At 37.4% G+C, this 16,701-nt stretch overlaps 1 protein-coding gene across 5 annotated transcripts in view; it reads left to right on the top strand.

The window, feature by feature from the left end:
- Window positions 1-76: 76 nt before the first annotated feature.
- Window positions 77-16,701, top strand: part of PARPBP (PARP1 binding protein) — a 41,778-nt gene continuing 25,153 nt past the window's right edge. For 3 of the 5 annotated variants that reach the window (XM_017804621.1, XM_017804620.1, XM_017804622.1), the window contains exons 1-6: window positions 77-143; window positions 1,371-1,523; window positions 8,488-8,718; window positions 9,528-9,638; window positions 11,122-11,292; window positions 13,885-14,039. In XM_017804621.1, the coding sequence (XP_017660110.1) occupies window positions 1,374-1,523; window positions 8,488-8,718; window positions 9,528-9,638; window positions 11,122-11,292; window positions 13,885-14,039 (818 nt within the window). In that variant the 5' untranslated portion in view covers window positions 77-143; window positions 1,371-1,373. Of the gene's footprint in view, window positions 144-1,370; window positions 1,524-8,487; window positions 8,719-9,527; window positions 9,639-11,121; window positions 11,293-12,194; window positions 12,303-13,884; window positions 14,040-16,701 lie in introns of those variants that run through there. The other 2 variants (XM_017804623.1, XR_001873082.1) reach the window with 2 other exon arrangements.

Raw genomic sequence — 16,701 nt, 5'->3', positions numbered from 1 at the left:
GTGCTTCCGGGGCAGCGGCGCCCGCGCCCATTGGGCAGCGCGGCGGATTTGAACGGAGCCCGCGGGGCCCCGGGAGCGCCCACGCTTCCCGCAGGGAGCGCCGCCGGCAGAGCGGGAGCGCCCCGGCCGGCCCGGGCTCGGGGGTAAAGGCGCTCCGGGAGCGGCGCGGGGGTCGCGGCTGTTCCCGGGGCGGGACCGTGGGAAGGGGAAGGGGCTCCCTGGGGCGGGCGCAGCGGGAGCTTTCGGCTGGGGGAGCAGTACTGGTGATGCCGATGCCGGCTCTCAGGGGTTAGGGGTTGCTCCGTAGGGTTTTTGGCTTGTTCGGGCTGTTTGCCCTGGAGTTTGCTCGGAGTGGCAGATATTGTCCCTTGGAAACCTCTCGGAGCAGGGAGAAAGAGAAAAGACTCCGGAGAGGTTTTAATCTGTCCCACGCTGACTTGCAGCTGCACAGCTGTTTCAGAACTCTGTGGTCCCCATGTGACTTCATGTCTGCGTAAAAACAATAAAGTAGGTTGTCCTCTTCAGAGGTTTTGGAGATTGAGAAGGTGTAGTTGCTGTTGCAGTCTTGCTTGTTGTCTGATGTCTCCTGCTTTCCCTGCCCCTCGCACATGCTTCATCCCTTTTTCCAGTCGTGCCAATCACCAAAAAACAAACCCACTGTGAGCTCTGCCTTAGCTAGGTGAAATAAAGCAAACAATTGGTTTTGTGTTCTGGAAGTAAGCAGTATGGGTATTGCTCCTCTATTGTCACTGTGGTGTAAGGGAACTTTGTTTCAGAAGAGAACAAATTTAAAGGCAAATTTTTACTACAGTGTCTAGTACCTATGTCTTGACAAATGCAAGAAGGTGAAAAAGACCAAAGCATGGAGTAGTCCGATTATTGTCAGAGGAAATAGGGGAGATAAAGACTTACAGAATTAAAAAAAAAAAAAAATAAAGACTACATAGGTAACAAAAGTATTTAGAGTTATCTTAGTTAGTCTTAGAAGTACTAAATCTCTTTTTCCAGGTTTAAAACATCCCCATATACCCTGATCTGAATGTATAGTGAATGCAGAAACTACAGAAGACATTCTGAAGCTGCTTTTGGAGACAAAAAGACTGTCATATTTGTGATAACATTCTTTTATGTTGGTATAATGTACAAGAGGGATCTTCATGAAGGTGTGACATACTTTTAACCCCTTATCTTCACAGTTGCTTTGTCACAGTGAGGCAACTCTGGTTAAGTGGAAAGAGTTTCTTGAAGGAACTTGATCTTTAAGAAAATACAACAGGATTTGCACAGCTTGTTGGAAGGTGAAGTCATGCATATGCTTCTTGCATAGTTATATTCATTTTTCTCTTGATTATCTCTGTTTTCTACTCTAGACAATGACTACTTTCCAGCAAAAAATTTTAAACTTGGTCAAGTGTTTCAGAAGGCAGTGGCGTTTATTTTCAAACTCTGAAAGGACTACGGTATGTGGAGGAGACTGCATGCTGATGGCATTGCAACTGTCCATGGCTGAAGTCAATAAACAGGTTAGCATTCTTTTCAGTATGTTCTTGATACTTAAACTTGGTTCACTTACTGCTTAGGCACCAACGTGAAATGGCAGTTTTGGTCACTTCATTGCTGTTTGTTAAAACGGTGCATCTGAGGGTCAGATGCAGCAAGGCACTAAAATTAATATGATTATTGAATCAGGACTTAGGAAAAAGAACTGCAAGACAGATGGGAGGATGGAAGTGCGTTAAGTGTATATTTGAGCTCCAGAATTTAATGTTAAACAATAGCATATTTTTGCTGATCGTGTAGCTTCTGTTTATTTCCATCAAAATTTCCATGTTTCTTTTGTGCTGTAGGTCGGGGTGGGAGAACTATGGCATTTGGAATACATCTTTTTTCTGAGTGCTCCAAAACTTCTTTGGAATGACATGAGAAGAATATCAGTACAAAACTGATTTGGTATAGTCTGCGTGAGCTGTACTTGCAACAGTCCATTTTTAGCTGCCATTTTTTCTGACACTCATCAGATGAAGACCTATATGGACACATAAGTTGTGAGTGTGCACCCTGTACCAGTAGGAATTATATGGCTTTCTTTGCATCTGTACAAGAGGTGTCTGTCAAATGATGAAGAGGAGGTGTAACCCTGAGGTGCCTCCGTGGCTTGTTAAAGCAGGGTGATTGGGCATTAGCAGTCATCTGAAACTTATCAGATACAGTTGCAACATACAATCAGACCTTTGCATGTGTTTCATCTAATAAGAACTATTGCAATATTCGTTTTCATAACCTAAAGATATCTTTTGGGATCAATGAACTTAATTATTGATGAAAATAATAAGTCCGTTGTTGGAAGACTTACCCAGATGTTGCACAGTAAATCAAACATGGAGTACAAATCTTTAATTTGAAAAACCAAAACAAACACACCAAATCAACAAACACAGCACAAATGACAAAACCACGCCAAAGTCAAATCTCCAAACCAATAAAAAACCCAAACAAACAGAAAACCTTCTTCAGTCTGTGCATGCCTAGTTGCAACATATTATTTAAAAAATTGCCACTTGTACTGGAAGAAGATTATATCTCAGAGGAAATATTTCCAGAACCACTTTTTAGTGTAATTGAGTTCATCACCAGAAAAAACTTTGTAGTCCAAAATGTGCAGACTGGGGGTATGTCTTGTCTAAACATTAAGTATAAAACTAGACAATTCATCGCCAATGTAATAAATGTCGCATCAAAAACATTAGAATCCCAGGATTCTACATTTGTACTCCATAAAATGTAATATATTCCAACCAGGGGCCTGATGTCCTCGCAATACCTGTGTAGGTAAAATCGGAAGATTAGCATGCGTGCATCAAAATGAATTCCTGGAAAACTAATTACCTATGGAGGCAATCACTGTTTGTCATGTTTTTTGTGATTCTAAGGGAAAGCTACAAACACTTTTCCAAAGCCAACTCTGAGAATTAAAATGTGTTCTGTTGGATGCCAAAAATTACAGACATGAAAAAGATGATGTTTTTATGGTTTGTTGCTCCTTGTTTCCTAACAGCTTACAGTAAGTTTTTCCCTTCTACTAGAGGTAACTAGTTTGTTCAATTATTTCCTTTTTCCTCCAGTGAAGATTCCTCCTTTCCAAAAGTATCTTTTCTTTCAGAGATGATATAACAAAAATTATAGCAGTTATTTTCAAGTAATTAAGTTTTAAAATATATAGCTTCTACTTCAGATCTGAAGAAAGACTAAATGTTCAGAACCTGATTTGGTTTTTCTGATTATACTAATTGGTCTAATAAGACAAATTATTGGTAGATATAAACCGTATGTGTGAATTAAAACTATTTTAAAATCTGCACTTGCTACCTCTGAAGTTCAGTTTCTTCAGATGGGTATATGTTCATAGTGTTAGATTAAAATGTGTCTGTTTTATTTTGTTCAGCACTGAAACTTCAAACTTAGATGTAAAGCATTACAGCTGTAGGCATGTTCCTTGTTAGGTCTCTGACTTAAATACAATAATTTTGTATTATTAGCGTAACACCTGTGGGATGGACATCTATTGTAATAATAAAGTCAATTACTGCAATAAAAATAATTGTGCTAATAGGCTATTGACTGGCTTTAATGAAAAAAAAACAACAAAACAAACCAAAAATCCAAGCTACCACAAACAGCAAAAAAACTATTTTCTTTCTTTATCAGACTGGACAATTTTAATGAATTTGGTGTTTTAACTGTTATCTCTATCTGCAGGAGAAATGAAAAATAACAAAGCTTTTTGAAGAACTCCTGGAAATTTTAAAAGTTTGATAATCTGTTAGTCTTAAATTTCGCCAGAATGAGGGTAGCAAACAGTCTGATAAACACTGATCAAGTAGCAGGGATGAAAGAAAAAAGAAAATCTATGCTTTGAATTCCTCTGAAAATGCTTTGTTTTGTACCACAGTCATGGCCATATGGCATAAAGACAAGTGACATAAGGTCTGTAGAGAAAGCAAATACCTTTTACCTAGATTTGTTAGTATAGATCTAAAATCTAGGAACACTTTCAAGAGAAGAACCTTTCTTAAGGTTAGAAATAGAAGTAACAGTTTTCAAGATAAAGTTCAGTTGAGGCTAATTGTTTTGAGTGTATTTGCACTTGTGGATCAGAAGGGGTAGAAGATAGATTATTAGGTCAAATAATTAGCTTGTCGTTTTCAGACCATGGTTGTTTTACCTAGTAGCGGGGAAAACCAAAACGTATAAAACAATTGTTTTTCCTGAAACAATTTCAGGAGTTTAAATTCTCAGGCTACTCTTATAGGTGTTGTAAATCTCTTCTAGCACTAGAGCTGTGATACTGACAGAAAAAGTTCTTTAATGTTAATTTTGGAAATACATTTTCCCTTTGGAAATTTGTGTTTGTATATTTCTGGTCTGTACAAAAGCAGTTTTGGTGTGTGGTTTGGTTCTACTCTGTGCTTCTGTGAGTGCATTTTGTATGCTGACTGAAGAGTGTTATGTTCTGCTCAGTATCTTGGATTTCTTGAAATGATTTTCCCAAATTGTCCTGTTTCCACGTTGGCAAATGAAGAAAAATGCAGAGTTGGTTTACAGCGTTAGTCCCTTGAACTGTTGTATCTGTCTCCCTTTTGGGAGCAATTATATATAATATGTTGCTTGTAACATATTGTAATGGTGCTACCAAGAGACATTGTCTTGGCTGTTCTTCAGTATGATTAATTTTTCACAGAATCACGGAATGGTTAAAGTTGGAAGGGACCTCTGAAGTCAGCTTATCCAGCCTCCCTCAAGCAGGACAGCCTGGCAATGCCAGTTGCCCAGGACTTTCAGTTGCCCAGATGTCTTTTAAGTGTCTCTGAGGATAGAGACTCCATAGCCTCCCTGAGCAACCTGTGCCAATACTTCAAAGTAAAAAAGCGTTTCCTGATGTTCATAGGGAACCCGTGTGTGCTTCAGTTTGTGCCCATCACTTCTGGTCCTACCACTGGACACCTTAAGAAAGCCTGACTCCATCCTCTTTGCACCTTCCCTTCAGAAATTTATATGCATTGAGGAGATCCTCCATCAGCATTCCTTTCTCCAGCCTAAACAGCCGCAGTTTTCTCAGCCTTTCCTCATACCTGAGGTTCTCCTGTCCCTTAATCATCTTTGTGGATGATTAACTGAGCTTTGTTGGACTCCCTCCAGTATTGTCAGTGTGCCTCCCTTGTGCTGAGGAGCCCAGAACTGGTCACAGTACTTGAATGTGGTTTCACCAGTGCTGAGTAATCACCTCTACAAGGGGCAGGCTCTTCTTCAGAAAAAAGATTGCAGTAATAAATATTTAATTGGATTTTTTTTTAAAAGCAAATGAGACTGTTCTACTGTAGTTTCCCATAACCTCTGTAACCAAATCATAAATATTTAAATTATTGTTTCTTAACAGTGTTGCTTAACAGCTGGAGTTGTTTTAACTGTGTCAAAAAACTCTTGCTACTTAAATATTGAGGCATCTTCCCCAACTTATCAATAGGACTTTGTCTTCTTCTCCCTCCCACCCCTCTCCTCTATAGTATTACAGGTGTCTGTTTTGAGGGGTAGAGGGGGGAGCATGGATGTGATGTTGTGGGTTTTTGTTTGGTTTGTTTCTAGCCAAGTGGGTTCTAAATTTTCGGTCACGTGTTTTTATTACCACTTTAGTTGATATTGTTGACTTCAGAAATTACTGGTTTGTTGGTTGGATGACTACAATATTTACTTTGCCTGTTTCATGATTCTGTTGTTGCAACTGCTGTTCTGTTGACCCGTACATACAGTAGCTCTCTAGTCCTCCTTAAACAGAAAATACCTCTACTCTCTTTGACCCTGGTGCTTTTTCCCTTGACTCCCCCCCATAACAAAAAAAGGTCTTCGGTACCCATGCCAAGTAATACTGTAATTCCTGTAAGCTTGGAATATTGACCTATACCTTCACTGCTTCTGCAGATTGCAATATAACAACTATCAGATGTCCATACACTTGTGTTTATATGAACCAGTTTCTAAATCTCTGCACGGCAATGTCAACATTTACTGTTATAGGATACTTAGTCAAAATGCTGCTTTATACTACTTCGATGAGCTTTTTATACCACTGTTTGGGAACTTCTCTGTGTGAGAGTGTATGCAAGCAACAAAGGCTTAGTAGGACTGGAGGTGACAAGACTGCAGAATCTCACAGAAACTCAAGGACAAAGCCAGAAACAATACTGCAGTCTAGGAGCACGCCTAAAAATACTAGAACTAGAGAAAACACGTGGGTGATGGTTAAGCACAGCAGTCTTTTACACACATATTTCAAAAAAGGCTAGTGGCCATATGTTTGGGGAAGGTGGGAGACAACATGTTATTGCTGAAATACACAACTTTCTGTTTTTTAAAACAATTTTCTGTCAAAATAAAGTGAAACAAGTTGATTTGCTATGTAGTTAGCCCTAGAAAGCTTGCAATACCTATAAAAATACCAGAAAATGGTGTCTTTAGGCATGTAATGTTGCTACTGGATTTCAGATATTCTAATATAAGAGTCCAAGGAAACTTAGCATATGACCCTATCTGGAAGTGAAGTGAATAGAACCAATAATATCTTATTGGTTCTATGCATATGAAACAAAATACTTGCCGTGCCTATAATGGAATGAAGGCATGGGGCTTTTTGAACTTCCTTAAGCTATGAGCCAGCTGACATATGCTTACTGCAAAACAGTACATTATTTCTTTAATTAGTTTTAAAACCAGATACTTGACCAATGGACTGTGTAAGTAATAGAATACAGCATCACAGTGAACACCTGAGCACGAAGGTTAGTATCTGAAATGCAATTTTATTTGTATTTAAAATATTTTTGCAGCACTAATATAAACGTTGTTAATCTCTGCAAGCCCTTGATCTGGTGAGGAAAGGTTTTGATTTATTAGATACTATATGAAGTAGTGCTTTAACTTAGTACTTCTGGAGGATTTTGTTTCAAAACAAAGTGAGAAAACATTTTTTTTCCCAATCTACTGCTGTTTTGATCTGTTTAAATTGGATTATAATATGATTACATGTTTAATTTTTCGAGAGGCTGAAGTGTAAGTCAAGTGCTTTTCAGAAAACATACATGACATTTTAATATTCTGGTGATATGTGGAATAGCATGTAAGTTCATAGAGTTGATTTATCATAACCCATGCACAAATTAGAAGGCAAAAGGTGCTCTGAAATTGATATGTATGAGTACTCTCATTTTCACTCCTAGTTTTTTTCCTAGACAATATCAAAATAATTGACTTTCAGGATTTTGGAATCGTGTGTTTAACCAGATCTATTGGGAAAGTTGTGCTAAATATGCTAGAACCCTAAGGAGGGATCATTTGGGTTGGATTGACTTAAATTACTGAACTTTCTCATGTTTTTGTGTTTAGTGTTATGTTCCCTTGCTAATGGTGTTTGTAGGTAATTAATTTGCTTAATGTGAAAATGTCATGAAATAGAATTAAACCTTTCTGGGTTTAATTGGACAGGCACTATCTGCCATTATGGACATAGCAAAGCAAGACTTGTTACTCGGTTACAGGGCATTTATATTCTGTTACACGATGAATTACACGGCAGCTCTTTTTTGCTGCCGTGTGTTGGGGAATGCTTTAGACGCCAGTAGCGTGGACTCTGTTTCTTTGATGAAAACTGGAAAATTTGCCACAATTGTGAAATTACTTATTGCACATAATCTGAAATCTAACTCGAATAAAAGGAACTTGGGTTAAAAAGTTTAGCAGCAGGAAGTGGGGCCTGGTACATAGATCAAAGAGCAGTGTGTGGGCAAAAATGAGGAGTCCAGTTGTGAAAGAGAAGGTGGTAAAAGCAAGGAGTTGGAGGAGAAGGCAGAGGGGTGCTTGGGACAGGGAGACTGGGCCAGAAGCTGGATATGAGTGTGGTCTATGCTGTATAGTTAACATTAGTTGTGGTGCTAGTAACAGATGGGTGTGCATTGCTTTAATGTATTTATTAGAAGGATCTAGCAACAATGTTATGCTGAAGTATAGCTGTACTAACACGGGAAAAAAAACACCTCCTTTTTTTGACACATTTTCCTAGATTACTGCCTGAAGCAAGGTAAGAGAGCTGTGTTTACTGCCTTTGGGAAGTAAATACCTGCCATGCTGAAAACTATTTCTGCAAATAAATAACTTCAGGCAAGAAGTAGTCCTGTAACATTCAATGTCTTTTCTTATGAGTAAAGACCAATATACATATCTGGTATTTTAAAGATCAGGAACAAATACTGCGTATAACAAAGTTCAACTGTAGATGCAAAGCACTGGAAGAACTTCAACTATAAGTAAGAATTTGTTTATTATAAACTTAGATGATAATAGTTTTTTCAAAAATATGTATGCAACTTATTTAAAATTTATTTTTTAAAGCTATGCTGAATATGAAACAATATTTTTTGCTTTTTTTTCGTTTTCTATTAGCACCATGGAGACTTCACAGTATCACTTAGTGATGTGCTGGAAACTTGGAACTATTTGTTACATGACAAGCTGGGATTATCATATGAAAACATGAAAGAACCTGAAAATTATGCTGATGTAAAAAAAGCCTATCACACCTTCTTAGCAAAAAGCAATATGTTAGATCTAGTAGACATATGTCAGAAGTGCTATAGTCTTGGACTTTTACCTGAAGATGAAAGCATAGCCCCTGTAAGTATTATGTTTTTTTGATCTCTGATGTTGTTTTGGCATATTTTTGGTTCCATGGATTTATGACACTTTTAATTATACACAGGATCTCTGAGTTATTCATAAAAGTTACTTAGTGTTTCTATAGGGGAAGCACTTGAGTTTAAATTATTAAATATTTTAAAGAGATTTTAAATTTACTCAAAAATTATTTCTTCCTTTTGTCCTGCTGGATGAGTGAGTCCCACAACTCTTCTATGAATATATTGCTCCTTGCCATAAGTGGAAGTGAAAAATGAACTGTAGAAACTTGGTAAAACTGGAATAAATCTTAGTAATTAACACGTGCCATGGAATTTTGGATATATGTTGATATGCAGCCATAATATTTTTAATTATTCCCATTTTGAAAATACTATGCTCTTTAAGCAAAAACTTTGGTTTATTATGTTTAGTTCCAAGTTAGATTTTTTCAGAATCCAAGAGAGGTTTCACTTCCACCACTCAGTCACAGCTCTGTTGCAGTTTGTTGCAGGTCTTTTGTTTGTTTGGGTTTTTTTAATGTGTTTTTTCCCCTCACTGTTTTCACCAGGAAGACAGAGAACTTGAGTGGGTTAATGAGCTCTTCCTAAACTTGGCATAAGGTATTAAATATTCTCCAAAACATAGGTTGTACTTTTAAAGACTAAAACCAAAAGTAGGTTGTAAGGGCTGCGTTAACCTCAAACATGACCAAACTGGCAGAGATGTAGGTTTACACCAGGTTTTAAAACCACTTTTGCTTTCTAGTCATCTTCATATTGAAGTTTATTCTGATCTTTTTATTAAAGGTTCAGCTGTTGGAATTCATTTCTGGCATAACTAATGTGCAAGAAAATAGTGGTGCTGTTCTTCCTACTCCTTCTACACAAGTTGACAGACAGGGCCAGGAAAATGTGAAGGTAAAAATTATTTCTGTCTGTTGTAATGTTCTGTATATATTGAAAAGTTAAAATATAGCATCATTTCCTTTTCCAATTTTGGTATTCAAATGTGGCTGGTTTGAAAAGTGTAGAACCTGTGTATTCAAACTCGGTGTGATTTGAGTACATTGTAGGTATGTACGGGGCTATGTGCTGAAATTTATATCTGGGAGACAGTCCTTTTATTGCAGGTGCTTGATGTAGACTTAATCTGCATTGAAACACCAGGGAATAAATTTTTCTACACGTACAGCATCACTCAGACAGTGTCTTGAGTAAGTGTTAAATGATTTTCCCAATGCTGCAAAATGAACTAAACTTCTTTGATTTCATTTTGTTAACTCATACTCCCTTACATACAGAAGAAATCTAAATAGCCACTGAAGTGGCAGCTGTAGCAAAGCAAACAAAGTTTGGCTGTCCCTGTAGAGGAATTGAGGACTCTCTGGGAGTACTGGGTTCTTTCCTTTTACCCTTTCAACCACCAAAATAAGAACCTCTGAATGCTGTATAACAATGCTTGAAATGCTGTAGCTTTACTCATTTCCCAACTTGCTTTTCTCATAAGTGGCAATTTCAAATCAATATTTCAGTATAACTCAAAATATTTCTGAACAAGAAAATATTTTCTGAACTCTCACCTAAATAGCACTTGTACCACTAACATAATGGCTTTCTTGCTGCTCTGACTTGTGCAGTAAAAATATTCTTTGCTTTTTTATATTCCCTTAGGTCTGTCTTTGCAGGCTGTCACACATACATGTTAGGTTTTGATACTGTCTACATTTTTGTTGTATACATTCTGTTGAATAAGAAGACCTTCCATAGGAGATATAAGTTTTCTCATTGTACTTTCCTCTATTAATGGCCTTTTTTTTATCTTTACTTGTAGAAAACTGCAAATTCTTCTGTTCTGGGACAGAATTTGTCCTGTTGTTCTTACAGGGTCCAGAACAGTGCTGCAATATTAGCAATTACAATGTTATATTTTGGTTATGTGGGTCAGGCTGGGTCACAATTTTTTGTCCAAACTCAATCGGTGAAATCCCCTGGGAGTCAAGAGAAAAATCACTGAATCTGTTGCAGAGCTGGGAAGTAGTTTAAAATCTTAGTCTATTTGAAGTTAATGACAAATTCTTAGTTTAATATTTGCCTTGGGATAGGAAAGGTATATATGTGAAGACATTTCTAACTAGAAATTTATAGCCAATTTTAATAACTAGAGATCCAACCCTCAAATATTTTGTGAATATTCAAGAATAGTATATGTAATTCTTGATTATTTGTCATGTTTGCTTTTCATCAAGGCTTCCAGAGTTGTCACAAATAAAGTAGCATTTTGAAATTATGCAAGGTGAATTTCTTACTCTTCCAGAAATCGTATCAGTACATGTCGAATTAGCTTTAAAATAAAATGGAACATAATTTAGCAGTGGGATGACCAATTTGTTTTCTTATACAGGCATCAATCCTGGCAAAGAAGTCTGTCTGTTCATATTTAAGCCTGTTGGTGAATTCTAAGGATGATCTGGCATTGGCTCATATTCTAAATGTTCCTGACAGAGGACTTGGTAGAGAAGCCTTCACTAACCTGAAACATGCCTCACAGAAGAAGAAAATGTCCATTTTCCTGGTATGTGTGTCAAATGAAACTCCTGTTTCAGAGTCAATGAACTTCCTTTGTAAGGATAGGACTCCTCAGTCTCTTTTCCTGCTCCACCATGTCCCTCCCTTAGGAGACAGTTCTCTGCAAACTTCTCCTTCCTGTGGGCTGCAGTTCCCTGCAGACTGCTCCAGTGTGGGTCCATTCCATGGGATGCGGTCCTTTAGGGACAAACTGCTCCAGCATGGGACCCCTACAGGATCACAAGTCCTGCCAGCAAACCTGCTCCAGCATGGGCTCCTCTCTCCATGGATCCACAGGTCCTGCCAGAAGCCTGCTGCAGCACTGGCCTTCTAGAGGGGTCACAGCCTCCTTCAGGCATCCACCTGCTCCGGTGTGGGGCCCTCCACAGGCTGCAGCTGGAGATCTGCTTCCCCTGTGGACCCCCATGTGCTGCAGGGGCACAGCTGCCTCCCCATGGTCATCGCCATGGGCTGCAAGGGAATCACAGCTCTGATATCTGGAGCACCTCCTCCCCCTCCTTCTCCACTGACCTTGGTGACTGAAGAGCTGTTTCTCTTACATATCCTCACTCCTCTCTGGCTGCTGTTGTGGAGGTTTGGTTTTGGTTTTCCCAGGAGCTGTTGCTGGTGGGCTCAGTTTGTCTTGGAGCCGACTGGCATCAGCTCTATCACATATAGGGAAAACTTCTAGCAGCTTCTCACAGCAGCCACCCCTGTACCACCTGCCTACCAAAACCCAATCATACAAGCCCAATATAGCAATGAGACTGAGTTCAATAAATATCAATGCAGTATTAACATTAACCAAACCAAGCCATTAATGATGCATTACAATGTGTTTCAGTTTTGAAGTGCTGTAGTTATTTTGGTTAAATAGTAAACCAGCATTTTTATGTGTGTTTGTCAAAGTTTAGACATCTGGAACGTGAAGTATTTCTGTGAAGAAATTTCTTTTCTTAGAGGAATCTGGTGACAAAACCCCTCCTTTGAAAAGTAGACTAGAACAGGGGCCGAAGTCTGTAAGTGTAGTATTGCATTTTTTTTCAGATTTGACTCAGAATTTGGGGAGGGTAATGCTTTCTAGTCACTTGTAGCTTGATCAGTCTTGAAATAGTCTTTAAGATGAGATTGATATGGGACATTTCTGCTCATTTTTACTCTCAAAGGCAGAGAACTAGAAAAAAAAACCTGCAGACAGTTTCGTAGTCTTTCTCAATGCCCTTGTATACGAATTTAGAAAGCTACAGCATAAACATACAGTGCTCCCAGAGGCTTGTTGTTAAAGAATCTAGTCTGGTATGTGAGGTGCATTTATCCTTGCAGTAGTTATAGTCAGCACAGGGCCATCTCAAAAGTAGCTCAAATAGAGTAAAAAAGAATTTTTTCTCCAAAGAACCACTGTAGTCCCTCATACTCAAAATAATCACCAAATTTTGCAGCAGAGTAGTCTTAGTGCAGACAAGGATAAAACAATATGGGTATGTAGCAGGCACTGAAGCAGCTGCATTCTTAATTTTTGTTGTTTAGTGAATACAGAAAATTTGTGAAATCTCAGTTCCAGTATTAGTTATTTTAGCTCCTAATGCTCTGTTAACATTGTAAAGAGAGCCTGTATGTGTTTGGACAGGATTTACTACCTCTTCTTCACAGTTGCCAGAGGGAAAACTTCTCTACCATGTAAAGAAGTCTTCTGGCATCTTGCAAACCTAGAATATTTTCCCTTGGGAAGGCAAGGTCCTATGAACTGTGTACTTGATCCACAGGAAATCTTTAGTACAAAGACAGGAATATTGGCAGGTTTACTTTCTTTGCTGGAGTAATTCCAGTTTTACTCTTTCCAGTCCTAAGATCTTCATGATTTAGCTCCAGAGTCTGAAATTAAAATTTATATGTAGAATTAATATTACTGAATGTGTGTCAAGTGTATTGGATTGTTATCTTTACTTTCACTTTTCTCAACAACTGCTAGGATTTTTGTTCTGACTGTTACCTTAAGATTTCAGGGGTCGTACTCCAAGGTATACTGCTTTTGACACATCTCTTGTTTTCATTGTTTTGTAGCATGTAAAAATATATAGAACTTTCAGAATGATAGAAGCCTTGTCATCATTTTTCCTAAGATTTGAATATACATTATTTGCATCTCTGAAAATAGATATAATACTGAAGCCAACTTTTGCATGCTTATCTTAAAATTATTCTTGGGTCATAGACAGCCTTCAATATAAGAGTAGTTTTTGTGAGGCCAGCATGAGTGTTTAAACAGCATCAACAGCAAGAGTTCTATCCCTGTTTTAATAAGTTTTTTTCTAAGCTTTCAAAGGGCTAATATAAATATCAAATTCACTGGGTCATTTTAACTTTGGCTTATATTTTCTTTTTTAAATACTACTGAACTATTTAAGTATTGATCTTGCAAATATTTTTGGTGAGATGTCCAAAACTTTTCATTGAGGCATTCTATTGATTTCAGATAAGTTATTTCTGCTATCAGCCAGCTGTTATACACTGTTTGCAAAACTGTGGGAGAGGCCCACTTCAACATGTGTGCATTCATGTATGTCTACAGTTTCATATTTCTGAATATTTCTCCTAATAGATGGCAACATCTTTTATCCGAACCATAGAACTTGGAGGAAGAGACTGTACATCTTCTTTATATGATCCTTTAAGAGCCCACGTAAAGGGGCTCTCCAGCTTTGTTACTTTTATTGACAAGCTGCAAGAAATTGTTGGTGAAATCTTAAATCCCAGGTAATAGGTTTTCTGTTATATTTTTGTCTTGTTGAGAACCTCTTATTCTTGTGCATGTGTTCCAACAAGAAGGAACAAAAGAAAATCAAATAATGTACTTATTAAATAATTCAGAGTAAGTGAAAAGTAAACCTTGTTTTAAAATATAACTAATTGAAAAACAATTGGGGTAAAATTATGGCTTTTTGAAGGGGTTTTTTTGTATTAGATTTTTGTCAAATCTGTGTATGTATGGTGAATTGGTTAGTTCCCTAGTTGTAAATGAGCTTACAAAGATTTCTATCTTGTGAGTCTGGTAAGTACATAAACTGACATGTGCTTTACTTCTTGATAGCTAATGACTTCCTTTTTGTCATTTCATTCTTTTTACTCTTCTGTAAAGGAGTCTTTATTGCTGCTAAAAAATGATGATTTTGGTTATTTAGCCTTTCTTTTTTTCTTCATTTTAGCTACATAAGTGAAGCATATGAATAATTTCTTAGGAAGGCTCTGCTGGAGTAGCTAATTTTGAATGGTTTTGAAGAACTGAAGTTAGTCTTTTGGGCAGGCTTATAAATGTATGATTGATTAAAGAAGTGTAAATGTAACACAGGAATTTGAATTGATAAGTGCTGGCATTGCTACAGACAAAAGAGCTATTTTCTTAAGCTTTATAGAAATTAGTAATTTTTTCATTTACCATCAGTAATTTTTCCATACAAAACTTTAGCAAATCAGCTGTAATAGTTCTGTCCTTGATACTAATGGCTCTTTTTTTAGTTTGAATTGAATCTAATCCTCACAGCAGAAAAAAAAAATGTTATAAGCAGAACCATAAGTGTTATTTAAGTTTCTGTTCAGTTTACATTGAATGTAGAAGCAGAAGTATTTCCAAAGTTGTTTTGCAGTTTTTTTCTTACTTTTTTATTCTGCTTCTTTGTTCTTTCATTTCAACATTCTGGATCCCAAAGACGTACTGTCTGTGCTGGTGATTAAAGAAAACTCTTAGCTCAATGTATACTATATGCTTTTTTCTTTATTTAAATCATATCTGACGCTGTGCATTGATTAAAAAATGAGAAATGGAAAAACATTTATGTGCATGAACTTACTTTTTATGATGGAAAGACCACATTATCAGGTATACACAGTTCAGAAAAGTATAACATAAAATGCTACATCTTGTTAATTACCCCTCTATTTAAAAGGGAGAATGTTTAAATGTGACAAAAATCAGAATGGTATAGTTGCTGGGAATTATCAGTTTCTAATTGCATGAATTCTCTAGAGCTTGGAAATTTTTTTTGGCGTTGAGATATTTATTCTGTAGCTTTCCATGCTGTACCTGTATCCCATTTATTCTGGGATATAAAACTTGTTAAATTCAGATTCTGGTGTGCTCATGTTGAGTGAATACATACAGGTATCACTGGTGGTCTCCCTGAGTGGAAGCTGATGGCACTGTGGTGTTTCTAGTATCTTTCTATATGGGCTTTATAACCTCTCAACATAAAATACTAATATTGTCTTTATATATGTAGCTATATAGTAGCTGGGTGCTTATAGAAATATACCAATCAGTTAACTGTCTTTGAAAGAATCTTCATTACTGTGCTGATGTTCTCCAATATTATAGATCTAGTATATACAGCTTAGAAACAGTGAGGGTCACAGCATTGGTCAACAAAAAGATGTTTTTGAGTGTTTGGTATGTCACGTAAAGGAAGACTGTCTGTGTGTCTTGCCTGTGATATGGCAGTTGTTGTGAATTTCAGAGGATGCAGTTTTACACGAGAAATTTGTAAAACTCCTGCAAACTAAAGAGCAGAGTTAAAAAAGCAGCAATGCAACAGAAGTTTCAATTGCTTTGTCTTTAGAAGCCTGCTGAGAAACCCAGGAGCAAACTGGACAACCTGTCTGCTGCGCCGCTGCTTCTCTGATGCAGAGATTAGCAAACCTGCAATAACCAGATGTCTGTATTTGCTATGACACTAGAAAACTGAAGTATTTTTGGTTGTTTACTTAATGATTGGAAGTCTGTTATTTCAGTTTCGTCTTGATACAGTGGAGATGTTATGAAACTTGTACCTGCACAATTTACAAAGTAGCTAAAAAAGTACTGGGACATGGGGGGACACATGCTGAAAAATGTTTTCTTCATCTACTTCAATCAAGTCCTTTGCTTTGGAAATCTGGAAACCAAACTGAAGATGCTGGACAGTGGTGGGATGTGCTCAAGGATATCCTGAACATAGTGGGAGATATTGTGCAACCAAGTAACTCCTAATATGTGGAGAATTAAAAAAATGTGTTTCTCATCTCCCCATCATTCAGCTAAGAAAGTGAACAGTAGATGAGATGAGGGAAGGAAAATCTGTCAAACAGAGTGGAAATTTGATGAAATTATGATGATTTGTTTCAACTGTGGCACTCCTGATAGCAGGAGAAATGGAAAGACAAAATGAACTTTGGCAGTTTCAAGGTGTGTTCACCGAGCAGAACGAACATTCTCACAAATCTCTGGCATGCTGAAATAGTTCAAGTTTGCCTCTCCTCGTTCTCCAGATGTCTAAGATTAGAAGAAATCACTAATCTTTCAAGAATCAGTAACATGAACGTTCCTTAACATTTAAGGATGCTGTAAAACTTGTAATGCTAAAACTGTTTATAGATACTGTACATA

This window comes from Lepidothrix coronata, unplaced genomic scaffold (genome assembly GCF_001604755.1).
Source record: "Lepidothrix coronata isolate B3197 unplaced genomic scaffold, Lepidothrix_coronata-1.0 Scaffold10, whole genome shotgun sequence".
NCBI classification, from domain to species: domain Eukaryota; kingdom Metazoa; phylum Chordata; class Aves; order Passeriformes; family Pipridae; genus Lepidothrix; species Lepidothrix coronata.
This window is presented reverse-complemented; position numbering and strand designations above follow the sequence as displayed.